Raw genomic sequence first — 23,815 nt, 5'->3', positions numbered from 1 at the left:
ACCACATGACGAGCCATAAGGAGTGGTTCTCGTACCTTGAAAAACCGATACAACCGGGTGTAGTCGCAATAGGAGACGACACTCCGCATCCGATCGCGAATGTCGGAGAAGTTCCCCTTAGCCATGTCGGGCAGAAAGGGAAACTCAAGAACGTGTTTCACGTTCCGACAATCACGAAGAACTTGGTCTCGGTCGGACAGATCGTCGACCAAGGGATGGAGGTTCGGTTTACACACCTCGGGTGCTTCATTGAGGAAGAAGGCCGTGTGATTGCGCAAGGGCGCAGAGACGGGAGGATGTTCATCCTCGACTCCACTGACGGCGGCACCGCAATGTTCGCGAAGGGACAAAAGACCGAGTCGGACATCGACTTGTGGCACAAGCGGATAGGCCACGTCAACTACCAGCGGCTTCAAGATCTGCAAACGAAACATGTAGTGTTCGGATTGCCCAAGTTTAGTGGCCGAAAGGCACAAATTTGTGAAGCCTGCCAGCTCGGGAAGCAACAACGACTTCCCTTCCCCAACGAGCGAAACCGGAGCCGGAACAAGCTCGACCTTATACACTCGGATGTGTGGGGGCCGGCACAAAACGTTAGTCTTGGCGGGAGCCGATATTTTGTCTCCTTCATCGACGACCACACGCGGCACACGTGGATCTACCTCATTGAGAGGAAGAGCGAAGTCTTCGACTGTTTCCGGGACCTCAAAGGGTTTGTGGAAGCCGAAACGGGACGAAAGATCAAGTGCCTACGGTCGGATGGCAGGAAACAGTACTTTTCTGGTCAATTCAACGGTTATCTACAACAAATGGGAATTCGGCGCGAATTCAGTTGTAGATACACGCCAGAGCAGAACGGCGTGGCCGAGAGGAAGAATCGGTCGATTGTGGAAGCGGCACGGGCAATGCTGGAGGAGAAGAGCTTGCCCAAGTTCTACTGGGCCGAGGCGGTAAGGACCGCAATATACATCCAGAACCGGATCGGAGACAAAGTGTTGGCACACGAGCTATATTTCGGAACGAAGCCGAACTTGCGACACTTGAGGGTGTTCGGTAGCATTGCGTATGTGCATGTACCGAAGGAGAAAAGGAGGAAGCTGGACGCAAAGGCCGAGAAGTGCATCTTGGTTGGTTACTCAGACGAGCAGAAGGGTTATAAATGCTATAACCCTCGCACCAAACAAGCGCGTGTCAGCCGCGACGTTGTGTTTGACGAGTCCGTGTCTTGGTACCTGCCCCCGACTCGGAACCCCGACTCCAATCCGATCTCTAACGATGAGGTCAGCGACGCCGAGATGCCTCCGGATGAGCCCGAAATCGAGACCCGCGAAGAGAGTCTGATTTCACTCCGGTTAAGTGGACCGATTGGAGGACTGAGTCGGTACGACCAGTTTGATGAAGAGTCGGCGAGTAGTAGAGACTCGGTCGTGCATTCCCCGTGCAAGAAGCCGAGGAGACGGCTTACGCGCAAAGAGAAAGGGAAGAAGAAGGTGTTGGATTCCAGCACGGAAAGGAACGAGTCAGACCGACACAAGTCCGACTCCGAGGGAACCGGTGACGGGTCTATAAAGGTGAAGACCGCGTCGACCGAGAAGGCCTCGACATCGGCTAATGTGAGATTACGCCGATCTACCCGCCAAAAGAACCCAGTTGTGCGGTTCGGATACAACGAGTACATGGCGCATCATTATGCATACATGACCCGTGTAGCGGAAGTGTGTGAGCCGGAGAGCTACGCAGAAGCGGCTAAAGACGCGAATTGGCGTGCCGCAATGGAGGAAGAGATGCACGCATTGGCGGAGAACGAGACCTGGAACCTGGTTGACGCACCGAAGGGTGTGAAGCCGATCGGGTGTAGGTGGGTGTACAAAGTCAAGTACAACACCGATGGCTCGGTCAACCGGTACAAGGCTCGACTAGTGGCAAAGGGCTACGCGTAGAAGCACGGCATCGACTACGATGAGACATTTGCGTCGGTCGCAAAAATGACGATCGTCCGTGTTTTGCTCGCAGTAGCCGCGGCCAAGGGGTGGCACTTACATCAAATGGATGTAAAGAATACGTTCCTACAAGGTGACCTTGAGGAACAAGTGTACATGGTACAGCCCCCCGGATTTCACTCCGGAACGAACTCCTCGGCAGTATGCCGACTGAAGAAGTCCCTTTACGGACTGAAGCAAGCCCCACGTGCCTGGAACGCGAAGATCACGCAACAACTGCGTTGGATGGGATTCGTCACGTCAAAATCGGACTCTTCCCTGTTCATCCAGAAAGGTCGACTCGGACCGGTTAGTATTTTACTATATGTTGATGACTTGGTCATCACCGGCGCCGACCTAGGTGAAATCGACCGCGTGAAGCTCCAACTTGCGGCATTGTTCGACATGAAGGATCTGGAGGACCTTCATTACTTCCTCGGGATCGAAGTGATCCGTACCCCCGAAGGCAAATTGATCAGCCAATGTCACTACGTGCTGAGTATGCTCTTCAAATTTGGGATGGCCGACTGTAAGTCCGTCTCGACTCCTCTGGATAGAACCGTGAAGCTTCGTCCCGATACGGGAAAGGTATGCGACCCGACGAGGTTCCGACAAATTGTCGGAAGCCTCATATACTTGACCATCACCCGACCCGACCTCAGTTATCCGGTCGGGGTGATCAGTCAGTTCATGGCGCGACCTACCGAGGAGCACCTTCAGTGTGCGCAACGCGTACTGCGGTACGTAAGTGGCACTAAGGACCGAGGACTGCTATATCGGACCGGTGCAGCCGTGCAGTTAGTCGGCTACACTAATGCTGATTGGGCTGGCAACGCCGCCGATCGCCGATCCACGTCTGGATACGCGTTCTCCCTCGAGAGTGCCGCGATCGCGTGGAGCAGTAAGAAGCAGCCGACAGTTGCACTGTCGAGCACTGAAGCGGAGTATCGAGGAGCGGATGTCGCGACATGCGAAGCCATATGGTTGAAGCGACTACTTAAGGACCTGCAAGAGGAGGTGTCCGATCCAACGACAATCTACTGCGACAACCTCAACAGCATCCAACTCGCGAAGAACCCCGTCTTCCACGCACGGACCAAGCACATTGAGGTGCACTACCATTTCGTTCGTGAGCATGTCCTTTCTTGGTGAAGTCGAACTTCAGTACGTTCCGACGGATCGGCAGGCTGCCGACATCTTCACCAAGCCTCTTGGTCTGGACAAGTTGCGGCAATTCTCAGGTGCGCTCGGATTGCGTCACCTTGACGTGCCGAACTTGAGGGGGAGAACAGTCCCGAACGACCAAGCAAAGCAGCAGGAAAGGAGCGGAGATCGCGACACCGAGTCGGTTGACAAGTTCGACTTCGGATCGGCTGAAGAAGCCGAGGACGGACCCGCGGAGAAGTTCGGAAGCGGACAGAAGGGGAGCAGCCGAAGGAGAGAGCCGAAGCCAACCACGTATAAGGGAGATGACGCCATCGAGGGCGAGAAGACCGAAGACGAGTTGGAGGCAGCCAACTCGGATGAGAGCGAAAACCGATCAGAGGTAGCCGAGTCGGTTCGGATGTTTGATTCAAATACGCTGAATCAACCAAGGCCCAAGCGGAAGAAAAGGCAGCAGGAGAAGCGTCGACACCGCAACAGCAGAAGAGCTGATAAGGGCCACATGAGCAGACAAGCCGACCGGAAGGGTCGAAGCGCGCGGAGTCGAACAGGTCGAGGAGCTCGAGCGAGGCGAGAAGCCAGGAGGAACCAGTGCTGTGAAGATCCCGAAGAGCCTCAAGTTGAGCTTGAGGGGGAGTGTTGAGAGACAAGGTCAATATCGGTCGGATCGGCTGAAGAAGCCGAGGACCGGATCGGTTGGGACCGATCGGTTAGGCCGAGTACATAAACCGGGAGGTCGTTAGGAAAGATATTCCGTGAGGAATATATTTGGGAGTTAGTGTAGGAGCTCTTAATGAGCATTGAAGTACTGTCAGTACTTCGGTCAGTCCTTCCAGGACTTGTATAAAAGTGTTCACTGAGCACGTCTTATGTACAGACTTGAGTATTATTATTGAATATAGTTTTTTGTGTCTACTCTCTCTGTCTCTCCCCCATATACTGTGTAAGCCCAAGCTCTCCATTGAACCTGAGTTTCCTTCCTCTGTTCTGTCTTCATACCTGCTTCCGCACGCTACTTTCTACAAATGGGAATGGAGATAAGTACACAAACAGAAAGAGAATACACAGGATGTTAGCGTGGAAAACCCTGAGAGGGAAAAACCACGGGAGTCCACCGACTCCAAACTATCACTATGTCAAGGAGTACAACAGGGAGCACGGAGGCAACGACCTCTTGCTCACAATCTTCGCCTGGCGGTGGTTACAACAGAGACATGCTCTGTATCGCTCTCTCTCTCTCTCTCTCTCTCTCTCTCTCTCTCTTTGTGCAGTCGTTACACCAATTACACTATACAAAAAAACAACAACTATGATCATCATCACTGTTTGCCCTAGGTCACATTTATACTAATATGACATTAGGACTATTTACAGATATAGCCCCAATGGGCTCTCAGAAACATATCTACATATATGTCCCTTCATCCGGTGAGAGGTTCTCACCGGGTCTTCCTTGTCGGGTACTCGTCATCTGGTTCTCACCGGATCTTCCGATGCCGGGTACTCGTCATCCGGTTCTCACTGGGTCTTCCGATGCCGGGCCTTTGTATCCCATTCGGAGGGACCGAGATCCTAATAGATCAGAGGAATGGTCATAGAGTGGTACAAGCAACGACAAGAAATCTGTGAGAGTGGTCGGTTTGCACCCCGTGCAAATTGTAGGGATCAAAGGTTCCGACTTAAAGAGGCAAAGAGAATATTGGAAAGGTATGTCGATGATACTTCCATAATGCAAATTGTGAACGAGGCCCGATATTGGTTTACAATCTTGAGCATGACGACTCCCACTCTATGGTATAATGTGTCACTCCAATGCTCATATTGTGATTGCCAAGACCTTGCAAGTAAATGTAAGCATTTACTCGGTATCCGAATGATTATTGAGAGGCATATGCCATATGCCTTTTATAGATCACACGACCCAAATGCGAATGGACCATAATACAAAAATAGAAGTGGAGGTAGAGGTCAAACAAGCCGGGGAGACAAACCCCACAACATCCGAGATTGAATCATTGAAGTCCAAAATACAAACAGTCAAGGAAGCACTTCAATGTCTCAAGCAAGGGTTAGGAACCTTCGACCGTGCAACTATTTTGGAATGTATACAAACATTGGAAGATGTGGTTGAGAAGGTGTATCGCGTTGGTGCACCAAAATCAACCAATGGAGAAGATGGCAAACCAATGAGTCGCAACCAACAAATTGGTGCCAAAAGAAGCGCAACAATAGACATCTCGCAAGAACTTATTGGCAACTCCCCAAACACTTCCAAATCCCACACCGGAAAACTACAAAGAGGTGCAAGTCGGGCTAGAAGGCGATTGCCAAGATGTGACCATGAGAAGGTTCGGTGTTTGCGTTGTGATGGCTTGACCTTGACTTCAAGGGACTTGATTGTTACATGTTGTAAAAATTGTAGTTGCATCTTGCCATCATCCCGACATGAGCCATAATCTTAATATGTAACGTGTATATTCATATTCCATTTTAGGGTTCCAAGGCTTGGATTATTCCCATTGTCAACATTTGACATTTTTATATTTTATGTAAGACTTGTTATTTGAATCTTTAAGTTGATTTGTTATTCGAAGCTTGGAGATATAACTTTGTGTGATATTTGAGTTTTATGTTTCAGGTTTTGAGCAATTGGAAGCTTGGGTTTTTTTGAGTAATTTTATGATCATTTTCATGGAAAATATTTGTTGTACACTTAACCATTTTTTGGAGTTTTTGATGTTTGTTTCTAAGTTGGGCTCTTGCCTTGAGTCGGTCGGACTCCTAGTGACAGAGGTTATCAGACAACGGGGCTCCTTTTGATAGAGTCGGGCTCCGGGTTACAGATGCTGTTAGAGAGCGGGGGTCCTTGTGACAGACGTTGGCAGCTTTTTATCCACATTGGATGGTGGAGATCGAACGTGGCATCAGCGCTGTGACCTGCACCGTCCGTGCCCGCGATTCCCTCACTTGCGCTCTTAAATTTTTGGTAGTAGTGAATCACGAGCAAGGCGATTGTGTATGTATGTATGTATGTATGTATGTATGTATGTAGGCAGCGTGCTCATCCATCCATCCATCCATCCATCCATCCATGCCTGCTGGTACAGGTCAGGCTAGGCTGGGGCAGGGGCTGGGGCTGAGGCTGCTGGAGAGAGACGAGACGTGAGGGGAGGGATTCATGAACCTGGATGGCAAGAAGCGGAGGCCACAGGAGACGCGCCACTGTGGCTTCGTGGTGTCGGATCTAAGCAGTGTCGGTGCGGGGGCTTCAGAAGGATGGATCCAAGATCCGCGCCTCCTGCTCTCCATGTCCATGTCCATGCCCCATCACCATCGCCATCGCTCCCTCCTCTCCTTTGCCAAGGGCGCCCATGCTCTCATCGTGAGCTGGGAGGGGCCCGATGACGTTGTTGATGCTCCGCCTCCCGTCCTGCTCCGCCTGCCCACTCCACAGGGAAGAGCTGCAGAGGAGCAGCAGCGTCAGCAACACCTTGCAATTACTGCTCTGCAGTGGCTTGCTTTCCCGACTTTCCCAGCTCTCGCCCTAGGGACTTCCCATGGCTCTGTTCTCTTCTACTCCACCTCTGGAGATTTGCTTCATGGACAGGTTACATTGTGGACTTATTTTTCTTGGATATTTAATATTTAATATGGTTGCACATCATTATATGTCACCTCTACAAGGGGAAGAAATGCATACGGATTCACAAGGGTGAAAATTGTGCACCCATACAAGGGAAAGAAATGCATACGGATTCATAAGGGTGAAAATTGTGCATTTAGATAGATAATTGAGCAAACTAATGAAAATGATATGCCTCGATCTCAAGGTATGCCTTACATTTTAAGGATGATTTATCTCCGACTATTCAGAAGTAGTGTAAGTATTTAGGGTGGAGCGTTACCTGGCTTATCAAACAGCATTAAAAATTTCATTAGGATTGCCACATGCTCTAGTGCATTGTAACGACAAATTTACAAAAAACACCCTTGGCAGCATGAGAAAGGGCCAGTTATTGTGGGCTATAGCAATAACATGTCACACCGACTCTTTTCTATGATGTTGGTGTTTGAGAACCTCCTATATATAAGGTGAACTGGTGGAAAGATTTAGAAATAGCGTTAGTGTCTATGAGGTCCTGGATGGTAAATCGTAAAGTTTGCTAATTTATGAGAAGTATGTGCTGAGTTGTTGACAATGCTTGTAAGTCATGAAGGCAGTTTTCTGGACAAAATTTGGGAGCTTCCAAAATAAAGATATTCAAGGTTGACTTTAAGTAAATTAGATCAACAAGTTGTTATGCCAAATGAAGGGATGGTTTTCAGCCACATGTTATATATGCACTATCTCCACTCTAATATAGATTGGACTCCCCAATAGAGAATTGCTGAGTGATTAAAACAAAGTCAAGTAAGACAGACAACTTTGAGAAACCCTACCTTGACAGTTGGTAGATGAACGACTCAAGTACAGTCGATCTATAAATTTTCCAAGTAGAGATTTGCATAGTGATCAGAACAAAATCAGTTCAGGATACTTGGGACTTTTTGAAACCCTACAAAGCCAGAGTATTAAAACGACTCAAACTCGGTCCATCTTCTTGACCTATTACCGTATGGTTTTATTGTCAACCCTCCTAAACAAACACACATCACTCTCAAGGTCACACATCTGTAGTTGAGAAACACTCCGAAAAAATGAAAATGAAAGCAAGAAACACTGCTCTAATTTCTTTGTTTTAAAAATAATTTTTTTTTTAGCTTCACATGTACCTGTATTTATACTCCTAAATACATCTATATATGATTCATATGATTAAAAAGGGTCTGGATATTGAGCCATGCCTGCAAAAATTATAATCTGCCTGGTATTTCATAAGATATATAATATATCTAATATATTTTGTAATAATATACCTTGTGTAGCTATATTAAATGTATGTATAACTAATGTGAGAGTTATAGTTTGCCCTTTGTACTTTATTTTATTCTGTTTATAATCTGCCAGTTATTTGCAAAGTATCGGCCATTTTAATGAAACGTTTTTATTAGTAAGTATGCACAAAGAAAAATAAAATACTAAGGCCTTTTTAGTAAGTGTCCTGATTGTGTGCTCTCTTTTTTGTATTTCAACCGGCTTGAAATGCTTGTTTGTTCAACTATGCCCATAATCACTGTGGTTGCCATGTGTGCCCATCTGTTTAGGATCGAAGTTTGTATTATCATTTCTGTGTAATGCTTGTTTGTTCAACTATGCCCATAACCACTGTGGCTGCCATTTGTGCCCATCTGTTTAGGCTCGAAGTTTGTATTATCGTTTCTGTGTAATGCTTGTTTGTTCAACTATGCCCATAACCACTGTGGCTGCCATTTGTGCCCATCTGTTTAGGCTCGAAGTTTGTATTATCGTTTCTGTGTTTCTGTTGGCATGAAATGCTTGGCTTAGGCTTCTTTTCATGCAACTGCTGTGAAGACCATTGCCCCCATCTTTACAGGCATACATAATCAATTCCTATGCTACCGATGCCATGCAAGTCCCTTCGGGTTGCGGAAATCTGGAATCTGGAATCTCTGGATCTATGGATTTGAACAATTAATGAATGGACCCTTCAAAGATGTATGGGAGAAGTAGAAAAGATTGTAAAGAAGTAGAAGATAGAATGACAGTTCTCTGAAATATCTAAAGGCAGAGATATAGAAACTAAAAACAGTTATGGGGTTTAACACATAGGAGAGATTAGAAGTTCACCACTTTTGAAAGAATATACAAGGTAGGACTGCACACATATATATCTGCTATTCAAGATGCCTAGAATATGCTACTAGAAGAAGAGCTTTAAATGTTGATGGGACAACTAAATCATGGCTTCATAAGTACCTATTTAATGGTGAGTGGGAATCTTGTCCAAGGATTCCATTCAATGTACAAAATATTCATTTATTAGCTGTAGTCCAGTTCTGAAAACGAAACTATACAACTCGTAACAAAAATTAGGAAATATTAAACAATATACAAATATTTTTCTAGTTTAATTGGAGAAACCTAAAGGGTCGTCAATCCCAACAAAGAGGAGGAAGAGAAGGGGCCATTCTAATTATGCTAAAAAAACAACAAAAGTATTTAAGGTGCATATGGACTTGGATGTAGACGATAGTCAAGATGATGCCTTGTGACAAGTAGACAGGAATAAAAAATAGATGCAATGCAATCTCAGATGCAAAAAGAATGGGAAGTGCAGAAAATGAGATAAAGCCACTTTGAAAATGGAAAGGTAAAACATTCGAAAATTGTTAAATAAAAAATATTGAAACTCCTTATCTTCTAGCCACAACTAATATGGGCACGAAATGCCCCTAATTAGCTGACTTTTCTAGCAACCAACTTCTTGGTAATAAATGCCACAATCATTCTCAAAGCAGTGGGGGTTGTCCAACAGACAATAACTGTAATTGGGCAGCCACGTAGCAGTTGCATTGTCTGTAGATAGGAAATACTCAAGCTGCAAATCTTCACTAGAAAGATACAGAGGGCATCTTCCAATAATGGTAGAAAATTCAATGAGAAATCATAATGGAGTTGTACCACAAGTCACTTTGTGGAATCACAATGGATTTGACGACTAAACATGTTGATTTACAACATCTTTCTTGATCCTTGAGAAGTTGTTGCATTTGTTGGGGGTGAACTCTCCTCCCTTAAAATAGACACTTTGAGATTCTCTAAAGTTTTCATGATAACTTTCCAATCCTTGAAACTATGAGAAAAGCTGTTAATAGCAGCAGTGGAACCGTTGGAAGAAAAATAGACATAGTTGTGAGAAGGCTGTTATGTTGGGAATAAAGGGCCATTGTGCCTTTTATTAGTGCATGGGTGTGAACGCACTCGTAGCACATTTTGACTTGTATATACATACATACATACATACATACATACATATATATATATATCTAAAAACCAAAAAAAGTGGTACACTCTTTGTATCCAATACAACGTGCATCTCTCTCTCTCTCTCTCCCTTTGTCTCACTCAGACTCTGTCTCTCTGGTTGACCTAAACCTTAATCCTTGTGCTGCCCTTCAAACTCGTATCAGAGCGAAGCAGGTTAGATTAGGTCACGTTTTTTTTTCATAGAGCAGTTCATTCTTTTTCTGTAGAGCAGGTCAAACTAGTATCAGAGTGAGGTAGGTTAGAGCAGGTCACGTTTTTTTTCCGCAGAGCAGGTCATTCTTTTTCTATAGAGCAGCTCATGTTTTTCTGCAGGTTAGAGTCGGTGACGTTTTTTTGCAGAGCAGGTCATTTTTTCTGCAGAGCAGGTCACGTTTTTTGCAGAGCAAGTCTTTTTTCTGCAAAGCAGGTCACATTTTGACCGCGTACAATAGAAACATCTTGTAGGCTTTGACAGTGTGGATCAATTTTTTTTTTGCCCGTGGGTGTTGTATAGTGCATGTACAACAGATATTGCCTCTGAAAATTTATCTCGAGATCTGAAATTTTCTATTTTTTCAATGTGGCTATATATCGTTGGTTGGTACTTGTTTGTACTATAGTTCACTTCTGTGAGAGTCTAGGCTTGGTTTTTTTTGCTTAAGTTTTGGGCTAAGAATTGCAATCATGAGTCAGCAGAACAATGCATCCAATAAGTCCTCTAGTGTGTTGCATACTAGGGGTAGGTCACAACAGAGAAGCAAATTTGATAGTTATGGCTGCAGTAAATCACGTGGTAAAGATGTAGAATGCCATCATTGTGGCAAAAAGGGTCACTTTAAACGCGATTGTTTCAAATGGAAGAAAGAGAAAGGAAAGGGCAAGAAGACAGATGATTGCATAGAAGAGAAGAGAGACATTCAACCAAGGAAAAGCAATGCTAAAATTGAAGAGGTGAATGTAGTCACTCATGACAGTGATAGTGGAAATGTACTCTTTGTCTCTTCATGCCATAGAGAACATGCTTTACTTGTAGATACGGATGGTGACATGCACACTTGGATACTCGATTCCAGTGCTTCTTTTCATGGCACCCCTCATCGTGAGAGGTTTTCAAATTACACAGGGGGTCAACATGGTGTTGTCCATCTTGGGGACAACTATGCATGTGAAATTGCAGGTATTGGACTGTGCAATAACAGTTTCAGCATGGTCATGCTTTCACACTTCAGCATGTACGGCATGTACCTCAGCTCAAGAAGAGCTTGATTAGCACAGGACAGCTAGATGACGATGGTTTTCACACCACCTTTGGTGATGGGAAATGGAAGATTTGTAAGGGATCTAGAGTTATTGCCAAGGGTAGTAAAAGTGATACTTTGTATCCTCTCCATGTATCTAGTGTGAGTGACCATGTTGTTGCCGTAACCGAGCAGCCAGTGTTTCTTTATGGCATGGCTGGTTGCGACACATGAGTGAAACTGGTATGAAAGTACTTGCTCGTTTGGGTTACTTGCCTTGTCTTCGCTATGCTGATTTTGAGCATTGTGATCATTGTATTTATGGTAAACATGTACAAACATCTCATAAAAGTCTCTTTCGTTGAAATCTTCCCCGCTTGAGTTAGTAAATTCAGATGTATGTCAGATGCCAAGGCTATCATTAGGGGGAAAGAAATACTTAGTCACTTTCGTCGATAATGCTACACGGAAGGTATGGGTTTACTCTATTCGTAGCAAGGATGAAGTGCTCGACAAGTTTCGAACATTCTTGGCATTAGTTGAGAATCAAATTGATAAGACACTTAAGTGTCTTCGCTCTGACAATGGTGGGTAATATGTGTCCAAGGCCTTTCAAGCATTTTGTGACAGCAAAGGGATAAAGGGGGAACTCACGGCCCCTTATAATCCACCCCAAAATGGAGTTTTGGAGCGTATGAATTGGACTATTCAAGATGGGGTCCCTACTATGTTGTCTCATGCTGTGTTTTTTTGGGTAGAGGCTGTTATGACAGCTGTTCACTTGATTAATCGGTCACCTAACAGGTCTTTGGGAGGGGGAATACCTGAAGAAGCGTGGTTGGGAAAGCAACCTTCATATGCTCATTTGAGAGTGTTTGGCTGTGAGGCTTTTGTGCACATTCGTAAAGAAGAACGCAACAAACTTGAGCCAAAGTTCTGCAAATGTATTTTCCGAGGATATGGTGACGAGGGTGAAATGGGGTATAGATTGTGGGATCCTGAGAAAAGAAAAATAGTATGCAGCAATGATGTTATCTTCCGGGAAATCGTGTTGAGAATTAGGTCCCTTTTGGATGGGCCGAATTCAGGATAAAGGAAAATGCTACACCTGGTCGGAAACCAGATGAAGTCCGGATGAGTATCTGGAAAATGTAAATGGTTTTTTCTTGAGTCGAACCTGCTTAGGCTAGTTATGTAAATAGCCCGAAAGTTATCTAGGTATAAAGATAACTAGGGCAAACTTTATGTAGTGTGAGGAAAAACAGAGAGAGAGTGTGAGATAGAGTTGAGTCATCTTGTTCATTGCTGAGTTGAGTGTGTCTGTGTAACTGTGTACAACGCGTGCGAGGTCATTGCCTCTACAGTAGAACAGACGAAGCACCAACGAGAGCGAGTGAGAGATATAGATAGTGTCTCTATTGTAACTGCCTGTTGGCGAGGAGTACGAACAGGTTGGTGCTTGAGTGTATCTTGTTGTATTTTTCTCTCATAGTGGATTGGTTCGGTGTTTGTGGGCAGCTGTGGTTTTTACCCGATTTAGGGGTTTTCCACGTTAATATCTTGTGTACTTTCATTTCTGTTTCCCTTAGTATTTGCTTGTACCCATTCTGCATTTGACTCGGTTGTGGCCGAGTTCCCGTTTTCTCATCAAACTGGTATCTGAGCTAAGTTCAAAAAAAATGAAAGATTCATTTGTGGGTATGTTCAAGCTAACCGGCTCCAACTACTCAATGTGAAAGTCGAACATGAGATATGCTTGTAAAAGGCCGAACAAGATTGATGCATCGACCTGGGAAGTGTTGCATCTAAAGGCCATTGCATACATCAGGTGCTTTATAGACATGAGTCTATACAACAACTTTGATGATGAGAACAAGGTAGATGTCCTTTGGGAGAAGATCGGCATAATGTTTGAGAACAAAAATGCCGTTAATAGAGTCTCAGTCTTCAAAAAGATCGTGAGACTCAGGTATCAGGATGGCTCCAGTATGGCAGAGCACCTGAACGCCGTCCAAGGACTCATAAATCAAACCACCTCTCTAGAAGTACCTCTAACTGATGAGGTATTAGCAGTTCTATTGTTGGGATCTCTTCTGGATAGTTGGGAGACACTAGTCACATTGGGACTTGCTGGACCGGAAGGGAAGCATCTAACCCTAGAGAAGGTGAAGTCAAACTTGCTGAATGAGGAAGCTCGTTGGAAGGACAAGGAGGCAATTTCCGACTCGAAGGCCCTAGTCACGGAAAGTGATACACATAGAGGGAGAGGCCGCAATCGGAGTCCCCAGAACTGAGAGTAGTCGGGGACGAGGTTGAACTCGAGGGGAAGGCCAATGTGTTTTTACTGTGGAAAATCGGGGCACTTCCAGAAGAATTGCCGATACTTCCGAAAGGAGAAGGGGGAGCTGACAATGCCGACTTGAAGAAGAGTTTGGAACGAAAAGGAACGTTGGCAATCGCGACAAGTGAGGAGGAACTACTACTCATAAGTGAGTAGAACGAATTGAACCTTGTCGACGATGAATCGACATGGGTAGTCGATTCGGGTGTGTCGTTTCACCTAACCCCCAATAGAAAGTGCTTCTCATCATACAAGGCGGGAGACCACAGCTTTGTAAGGATGGGAAATGAAGGTGCATGCCGAATTGTTGGCATCGGAGATGTGTGCTTGGTAACGTTGACTGGTACTAAAGGATGTCTGACACGTTTCGGAGGTTCGACTAAACTTGATATCAGCCGGTCGGCTGGATGATGAAGGCTACATGGGTCGCATCTGAAACGGAGTCATGAAGTTCAGCAAAGGGAGCTTGAAAGTGGCCCGAGCCCGGAAGACGAGCACACTGTACTTAATGAACACTCATATATGTCGGTCAGAAGCGAATGTGGTAGCCAACGCTGATAGTGTCGGTGAGTTGTGGCACAAGAGGTTGTGCCACATGAGTGAGAAGGGAATGCGAAGACTTGCCAAAGAAGACCTCATTCCGGAGGTGAAGAACGTGCAACTGGAGAAGTGCACACCGACTGCTTAGCCGGCAAGTAGAACATGACCTCTTTTCTGACCTGAACCTTGACTAGGAAGAGAATGCCGCTGGAACTCGTACATACCGACGTATGTTATGTCGACACCAAGTTGCATGCTGGTTCACAATACTTTGTGACCTTCATTGATGATTGCAGTCGGAAGTTGCGGGCTTCTGCCTTGGAGACCAAGGACTAGGTATTGTCGGTCTTTAGAGAGTTCCAAGTGAGAGTAAAACGAGAGACCGGTCGACGATTGAAAGTAGTTCGAGCCGACAACGGTTGAGAATACTGAGGACAGTTTGAACAGTACTGTTGGGCAAAGGGAATCCGACTCGGGTTACACTGTGCCAGAGACGCCAGAACTTAACGGGCTGCTCGAGAGGATGAACCGGACCTTCATGGAGAGGGTCCGAAGTATGTTAGCACATGCGAAATTGTCCAAGACGTTCTGGGCTAAGATGCTGATGACAACGGTGTACGTGATAAATAGATCACCCTCAACACCCTTGGATGGAGATGTTCTGCAAAGGATGTGGACCGGCAAAGACGTGTCATACCGACACTTGATGGTGTTTGGCTGTTCTGCCTACATGCATGTGGTTAAGGATCAAAGAGGAAAATTGGATCCAAAATCTTGGCCATGCGTATTTCTCAGCGACGGAGATGATGAATTCGTCTATCGACTATGGGACTTAGTGGAGTTAGGTTGGACTAGGGGAGCCCCATCCAAAGTGAAAGGAAGGTTTTTGAGAATTAGGTCCCTTTCGGATGGGCCGAATTCAGGATAAAAGAAAATGCTACACCTGGTCGGAAACTGGATGAAGTCTGGATGAGTATCCGGAAAATGTAAATGGTTTTTTCTCGAGTTGAGCTTGCTTAGGCTAGTTATGTAAATAGCCCGAAAGTTATCTAAGTATAAAGATAACTAGGGCAAACTTTATGTAGTGTGAGGAAAAACAAAGAGAGTGTGAGATAGAGTTGAGTCGTCTTGTTCATTGCTGAGTTGAGTGTGTTTGTGTAACTGTGTACATCGCGTGCGAGGTTGTTGCCTCTACAGCAGAATAGACGAAGCACGAGCGAGAGCGAGTGAGAGATATAGAGAGTGTCTCTGTTGTAACCGCCTGTTGGCGAGGAGTACAAACTCAGGTCGGTGCTTGAGTGTTTGTCTTGTTGTATTTTTCTCATAGTGGATTGGTTCGGTGTCTGTGGGCAGCCGTGGTTTTTACCTGATTTAGGGATTTTCCACGTTAATATCTTGTGTACTTTCATTTCTGTTTTCCACAGTATTTGCTTGTACCCATTCCGCATCAAATCGCATGCATAAACAACCCGAAAAGACTGAGGAATTACGTAAGATTGTATTCAGAGAAGAAATACCTTTTAGACAGAAAAATGTGTCTGCTGTACAGCAGCAAACACCTGCTGTAAAATTACCAGCAAATGCAGAAAATGAGGCTGGAAATGATCAGTCAGCCTTTGCCCATAATGATGAGCCACCAAATGTGCAGGATTTGCAGGCTGAAATGCCTGGACAGCAAGTTGAAAATGATAATTTGGAGGATCAACAGCTACCAAACAATGAGCATTGGGTTAGGAGATCATCTAGAGTTACTAGACAGCCTGACAGATTTGTTCCTGATGCAAACAGTTTGGCTGATTATGTCATGGTGACTGATTGTGGCGAACCCTCTTGCTTCAAGGAAGCAATGGTTAGACAGGACAACAAGTAATGTTATAAAGCCATGTTGTCAGAGATGGAATCTCTTGAGAAAATGACACTTGGGATTTGGTGCAGTTGCCTATAGGGCAGAAAACCCTTCCATGCAAATGGGTTTATAAAATGAAGGTCATTTCTTATTCCTCGCCAAAGTTCAAAGCAAGATTGGTTGCAAAAGGATACAAGCAGGAATATGGAGTTGATTTTGATGAGATCTTCTCTCCTGTAGTCAAGATGACTACATTAAGAACCATTTTGGGCTTAGTTGCAGCTGAAGATATGGAGCTCATACAGATGGATGTGAAGACCGCCTTTTTACATGGTGATCTGCATGAAGACATATATATGCAGCAGTCTGAAGGTTTTGTGGCTAAATGCAAAGAGAAGATGGTTTGGAAGCTCAAAAGGAGTTTGTATGGGTTGAAACAAGCACCAAGAGAATGGTATCATAAATTTGATACATTTATGCAGTCTCAAGGTTTTCGTAGAAGTCAAGTGTACTACTGCTTGTATACCAAGAAGGCAAGAGATGGCAGCCTGATTATCTTGGTTTTGTATGTTGATGATATGTTGATTGCTGGCCAGGATATTCATGCCTTGGATTCATTGAAGCAAAGCCTTCATGACAGCTTTGATATAAAGGATCTTGGTGATGCAAATAACATCCTTGGCATGCGAATACTCTGAAACCGGTCGAAAGGGGTACTCCTATCTCAGCAGGAGTATATCTCTAAGGTTTTGCAGTGTTTCAATATGGAGGGGGGGGGAACAATTGGGGTTCCATTGCCTCCATATTTGAAACTCAGTGCAGAAGAAAGCCCTTCATTTGATGAAGAGAAGGCTGAAATGGCTAAGGTTCCATATGCCTCAGCCGTTGGCAGTTTGATATATGCGATGGTTGCTGCACGCCCTGATATTGCTTTTGCAGTGGGAGTGGTTAGTAGGTACATAGCAAATCCCCGCAAAAAGCATTGGGAAGTGGTGAAAGGTGTTATGAGATACCTCAAAGGCACAAAGGACTTGTGCACTTGCTTTGGAAAGCAGAAGGCATTTGTTGGTTTTACGGATGCGGACTATGCTGGTCACGCGGACTGTAGAAAGTCTACATCTGGGTATGTGTTTACTTTCACAGGAGGAGCGGTCTCTTGGCTCTCCAGGCTACAGAAGTGTGTTGCATTGTCTACTACAGAGGCAGAGTATGTTGCTGCCACTGAGGCATGCAAGGAGGCTTTATTTATGGCTTTCATATCTAGTGAGAGATCTTGGCATTACAGAGTTACCTATTCTTCATTGTGACAGTCAGACTACTATCATGCTACGTCAGAATCCCATCTTTCATGTAAAGATGAAGCACATACAGGTGAAGTATCACTTCATCAGAGATGTACTTGACAGCAAGAACATTGAGCTTGTCAAAGTACATACAAATGATAATCCTGCAGATCTTCTCACGAAGGGTCTTCCAGCTGAGCGATTTACTCATTGCTGACAGATGATGGGAGTTGGATAGATGTATGTAGTTCAGCTTTGTACATACTTGGACTTAGCTGACTTTCGTTTTTTTTCTCATGGCATATTGCCTTTAGGTGGGAGGTTGTTGGGAATAAAGGGCCATCGTGTCTTTTATTGGTGCACGGGTGTGAACGCAATTGTAGCACATTTTGACTTGTATATACATATATATATATATATATCTAAAAACCAACAAAAGTGGTACACTCTTTGTACCCAAGACAACATGCATCTCTCTCTCTCTCTCTCTCTCCCTTTGTCTCTCACTCAAATTCTCTCTCTCTCTGGTTGACCTAAACCCTAATCCTCGTGCTGCCCTTCATGTTAGACAGCAGTAGCAAAATAGTTGCAAAAAGTAGAGACATAGGCAAAGAACAGAGCCTGTTTGTAAGTAGCAGCAAAAATAAAGTTCTTGCAAAAGAGGTTGGGGTAACCTACTTATACAAAATTGGGGAACGTGGTTGTTTGGTAGTTAAGTGACTTGTACTACCAAACAGGTACAATAAATTAGGAATAAGAGGGGAATAATCTTGGAAGAGTGGAAGAGAGAAGGAATCTAAACAGTTGCAGACTCTAAAGAGAGAAGAATCTAGGAAGAGAGAGAATGTAAAGGAGAGATAATAAAGTTGAAAGATAGTGTAGGTCTGGAGCTCCCACCCTCCACCAAAAACTGCTTGGTTCTCTACTTTATCAATGTCAGCTAGCCAAGTCCGCACATTATTGAAGAAGCAAACCATCTTGATCTTTGACTTCTATACTCCATAATTGGATATATTCAACTTAGAGACCTTGACACCATGTTTTTAGTTAACATAGATGTCTTTAAGGACCTTCTACTCTCGATAAAAGAAGATTGGGAGGTGAACAACACACTCTTGAAAGAGATGAAAGGGTTATAGTGTTTAACATGCATAGATTTAGCTAAAAAATAACTCAAATTGTAATCAAGGATCTAGGATTGAGAACCTTGGCTTTGAAATCATTACATGATGACAGAGCCAGAAATATGAACTCCAAAAGAAGTAATGAAATTTGTAATAAATTGAGAGAAATAAGTACAAGTCTATGAATCTCATGCAGAGGGTGGGAAGCCTCGTAGTGGGCTACAGGAAACAAGGTCAAATAAGAATATAAAAGAGGAAGATTAGATGGTTGAAAGCTAGAGGGGGAAAATGATTGGGAGGGACCTTTTTGTCACAAATGCTAGTTGAGGTGAGGGCCCTTCCCTATATGCATATATCATTATTTTGACACCATAACTGCTCACCACACCGAACTTTGCACACCCCATGAGAGAGAGGTTGACATGCACTGATCTATCTCGGCAGAGAATTTTGACTGATTTCTTCTTCAGAGATACAACTAATGGATAGTCATTATGTGCAAGTAACACATCATCCAATGTTATTATGGCACCGAGTCATCATCACATGTCATCAGAGACACCCTCCTCGTCCCACAGAACTTTCCATATTGGATCAGTGCATGATGGATATTTTAGGTGGGCAACAATTTCAGATCCAATGATCAGGCATTAAACCTGATTGTTAGTTATCGATGTTTGAATTTCAAGCCATTTGATTTTTTGAAACTAGAGTAGAAAGTCATTTTTCAGTTTGATGAGTTAACAAGAATAGTTGCAATTCTCGTCTTTAGAGGCCATTATGATCTTTTATAGATGTTAATATATATTACTTTCAGCCCCCAATAAAAACGGAAAATGAAAAGGAAGAGAGAATACACTGGGATATTTTAACCACTGTTAAGTGCATATAGAATGAAGGCTAACGTGTTGCATTTGTTATTGTTGTAACCTTCAGCTTCAGAAAAGCTTGGCACTCCACATTCTTGGTCATCATGTCTCAACGTTCTACTTAGCATTCAGTAATTGTCTCATTGTATGGATCTGAATTTGGGATTATTTTTTGTAAACAAAGTTCCCCATTTACAGAAGGTAGTAACATTTAGAAACAGGTTGATCAATAAGAATATTAATTGATTTAGTAATATCAGTAGGTCACATTAATCGTACATATTCATTGATGTTGACATAATTTATGCTACTTTAAGGTGTAATTATTTCCTATCATGGTAATATACTCTTTGTCAATGTATTCTTAGATGTCACTTTGTCCCAGAGAGTTTATTTTTGAGAGTACATTTTAATGAGCGTGTATTTATATACTGGCAGATATTTCAGGCCAGTCCTGTTTTACAGCTGCAAGTTCGAGGAAGCAACAGCAAGTCATCACAGTGCAGTTCTGTTGAAGAGCTAACTGTAGTGTATGCTAAATCGTTAGTACGTGTTGATGCGTCTGATTTGCAGGTTCAATATTTCAATAAATTCACAACTTGATTATTTTAAAGCTGGCTTTTTAGATCTCAGAAAAAATACCTATAGAAATGAAAGAGAAATTGAAACAATGTGCATGTGCATGTTGATTCAACTCTTGACGATATGGGCCATAGCCATTGTTGCACAAATCTCTACAAAATGCTGAAGGTCGATCAATGAAGGGCAAGAATAATGTAGATTTTAGTGTCCACAGACTGTCACATCAGGTCTGGAATGTCAGTCGAAATATGGGAGGTAACTCCACTTGTGTTGATGGGGTGATAACAGGTGTTATGGCACCACCACTCTTGGAACATCAGGTATTTGAGAATTGAATCAGTACTTAATATATACTGTTGTACGCCAATAAATTATCTCTAAAAGTTTTCTTTGTGCAGTCTAGTCAAAGGTATTTCTGTGCAATTACAGTGGGGCCAGATTGTGCACTTGCAGCACACAGGTATCTTTGATTAGTTTGATGGGCATAATTTTGAATGACGTGCATAAAGTAAGGTCATGCTAAATTTCTGCTAATTTCATGTAATTATTATGCTAGTTAATGTTTCGATTCCTTTGCTGAAACATAGTAGTTGCATGCCTATTTATTGAATAGTGGTTCTGCCCAAGAAATCTATTCCTGTCATTTTTTTTCTGAATTGTTTTCACCCAATCTGTCAGTTGTTTCCCCTGCTTATTTTCATTCCCCAATCTGTCAGTCTTTTCCCCTGGGTTTTTAATTAGTTCTTCCTGTCAGATTATCTGAAGATCGGAGTAATTCTATCACAAATATGATCATGAAGAAGATAATGCCAGCTACTGTTTCCACAGTTACAGCTTTAGCAAAGATAATATGGCGTAGTAATGATAATGAACAGATATCTGATTATAGACCACCAGAAGTAAAACCACAAGACTTTGGAAGGGGTTAGTCTCAAATCTATGAATTATCTCTATGTTCATTAATTTTCTGCTTTCCAACTCTAGGACATTTCATGTTGTACATGCCCCAAATTAATATAATTCTAATTTCTGAAAGTGAGTTCATGCAGCATCTCTCATTACTTGTTTGAAAGATCAACCGCGAAAAGGTGAGCGAATAGTTTTATCTCCAAACGGAGCTATGGCAGCCATAACAGATTCTCTTGGTAGGATTCTCTTGGTTGATACACAAGCTTTGGTTGTAATAAGGCTCTGGAAGGTATTTGCTATGATGCTCTTAATACAGGTTCCTTTTTTTTGGAAGTTAAGACTTTAATAATCGATATCCTACAGGGCTATCGTGATGCATATTGCTTCTTTTTGGAAGTACCCACCAGTAGCAATTTAGATGCTACACCGAGTAGGTCATCTTACCAAATCACGAGGAAGCACGATTTGATATTGTGTCTTGCCATCCATGCTCCTCGACGGGGTGTAGTGGAGGTACTGACAATTTTCTCTCTATGGCAATAAATGAGCATTGACACTTACTAATACATTGTGTACTGTATATTTAATTCTTCATCTTTCCCTACCCATTTGAGGCCAATTTGTGGAGTTATATATAATACATTTGAGGCCAATTTGTCAGATCTGGAAGCTTCGAGACGGGCCTCGACTGGCAATCATTAAATGTGAGGCCAATTGCCGTGTGATTCAACCAGTCTTTCAGTTTAGAGGATCAGAACATGGGACTCATAATGAAGAATACACTCTGGCAATGGTTTATATTCTTAATGGGGATTCAGGACAACTATCATTAATCAGTCCTCAACTGGGGTAACATATTCACATATAAATTAGTAAAGTGGTACATTCTTTTAGCTCAGAATGAAGGTAGCTAATTGCTTCGTCATTACTATGCTTTTTTCTGTATATAACAAATTTCTTGAAAATGAATGTACTTTATTTGATCCATAGATAACACTATCCCAATCCTGGAGCTTTTTGTACCAACAATTAATGGAAATTGACTATTCTAAACTTGAAATCTTTGGCTGATAAAAATATATATCGGTCAATGTTTCTCAAAATCATACAATCAACATTATTTACTTCTGGGATCAGACAACTTGAAAGATGCAATATCTTCAGGGTAAAGTACCCATGATAAGACAGTCCAGTTGATTTCTGTGCACACTGGATCCAAAAGCTGTGCAAATTCTTACCAAAAGGTAGGGAAGGAAAACTTGCCTGATAAATAAAGAAAATTTTCCCTGGAAACTAAAGAGTAAGGGCAGTGTTTAAAACTTCTAGAGTCTAGTCAATATTCTGTTAAAGAAAACTTTCCCCAAAACTCAGAGATAGTTTAATATTGATAATGTTTCGTATCTGTATCCTGTGAGTTTTCAACATTCTGAACAAGATTTGAATAAAAACCTATTGTCTTTCTAGTTAAATTCCATGTTACGACTGGATATTTTTTTGACAAAACGCCACCTGCCAAATTCATAGCCAAGGATAAAGTCGAGAGATATTGCACATTCTATTCCAAAGCAGGTTAGGGTTTAAATTCCATGTTACCATGCAATACCCAATCTAATGGGTGTTATTATCACTTGACATATTCCATGCTATATGAATAACGTCCAACGATAATAGATTGGTCATTTTTTCCTCAAAGAAAAAATATTTGAAGACGGTGTCCCAAAATTTAATGGAATGAATTAATAATGTGTCAACAAAATTCATTCCAATAACTGATGATCAAAATTTGCTAGAAAGCCTTTTTATTGAAGAGATATGGATATACTCCTATCAAAATTTCGAGCTAAAAGGGCCTGTCTAAACAAGAGGTATGGAGAAGCTTAGTTCATTATCAAAAGCATTCTAGATACGGAAGGAAAACATATTTGTTTTTGCAATGTGTGTTAGCTTGGAGGAGATGCTAAATGAGTATGATAAAGAAAATCTGTCTTTCCGAAACTTGAACTGCCTTGATCAATGTTGATAATGTCATGGACACATAATAGTAATTGGAAATATTATATAACATCAACCTACCAATTGTAAAGCGTGGTAAATTGGTAAGAGTCGTGTTCATTTGAACTAAACAAGAAAATTAATTAGTGTTTGATCATTAACTTGGCATGTTCGTCAAAACATTGAACTTGCGATAAAAAAGTTTGACCATTGGTCTTTTGAGAAGCAAGCTTCTATATGTAGGACAATATTGTCAATTCCTAAAGCAATTTTTTTAGAAATGCATGATATCATCTGCTTGGAAGAATATATATAGTGGTAAAAGTTAAATGTCTATAAATGTGGATGTGCTTTTGCGTGATGAAACATGCACTATCTCGGGGCGACAAAATACATATTTTGGTTTGTAAATTGGTATAAATGGGCCTATATGAGTTATCAATTTAGCATGTTAAAAGAAACACAAAATTTGAGTTGTATTATAAACAGTTCGGTACTACATAATATGACATTGAGAAGCTATAAGTAGCAGTTGTAGAGCATATCTTACAGAGAACCCTAAGTATGTATAGGTCATGAGAAAATGTTTGAATTCTCAATGTTGCATGTAGTTGGTGTGCAATGATTGGTCATGCAATATCTACTAGAAACATGCACTACCTTCTTCGTATGCTTCTCAACACGTCTGACTCAACTACACGATTGTGTATATTGGACTTTCCATGACTGACCAATATTTTTTTTTTCATAAAAATTATCCTCCATTAGTATTAAGATTAAAGTAGCCAAAGGCAAGATACAAGATAATCCAACATTACAATGAATATTGTGCAGCCAATCTTTCTAGATAAAGATAAAGGCAAGATACAAGATAATATCGGTGAACTTCTCCCTAAGTAATATTGTTGCCCTACCAGCGTCCATATCGCCAAGTAATGTTGATGCCATGCCAAAGCCCCTAGCATCAATTCCATCGTATTCAACATGTAATGATATATCTTCTTTCACAATGATTCCTTG

General features: G+C 42.6%; 1 protein-coding gene across 1 annotated transcript; it reads left to right on the top strand.

Moving 5' to 3' along the window:
- Positions 1–6,300: 6,300 nt before the first annotated feature.
- On the top strand, positions 6,301–21,945 carry LOC147863158 (Rab3 GTPase-activating protein non-catalytic subunit). Its single transcript, XM_087321407.1, has 8 exons — positions 6,301–6,750; positions 19,751–19,885; positions 20,029–20,214; positions 20,293–20,354; positions 20,649–20,818; positions 20,944–21,092; positions 21,167–21,316; positions 21,465–21,945. Exons 1-8 carry the CDS (start codon positions 6,322–6,324, stop codon positions 21,654–21,656), a joined length of 1,473 nt encoding a protein of 490 aa, XP_087177533.1. The 5' UTR covers positions 6,301–6,321; the 3' UTR covers positions 21,657–21,945.
- Positions 21,946–23,815: the final 1,870 nt, after the last annotated feature.

This window comes from Azolla caroliniana, unplaced genomic scaffold, assembly GCF_043228905.1.
Source record: "Azolla caroliniana isolate FFs.n. ecotype wild unplaced genomic scaffold, voAzoCaro1.0.p SCAF_6, whole genome shotgun sequence".
Taxonomy (NCBI): Eukaryota; Viridiplantae; Streptophyta; class Polypodiopsida; order Salviniales; family Salviniaceae; genus Azolla; species Azolla caroliniana.
This window is presented reverse-complemented; position numbering and strand designations above follow the sequence as displayed.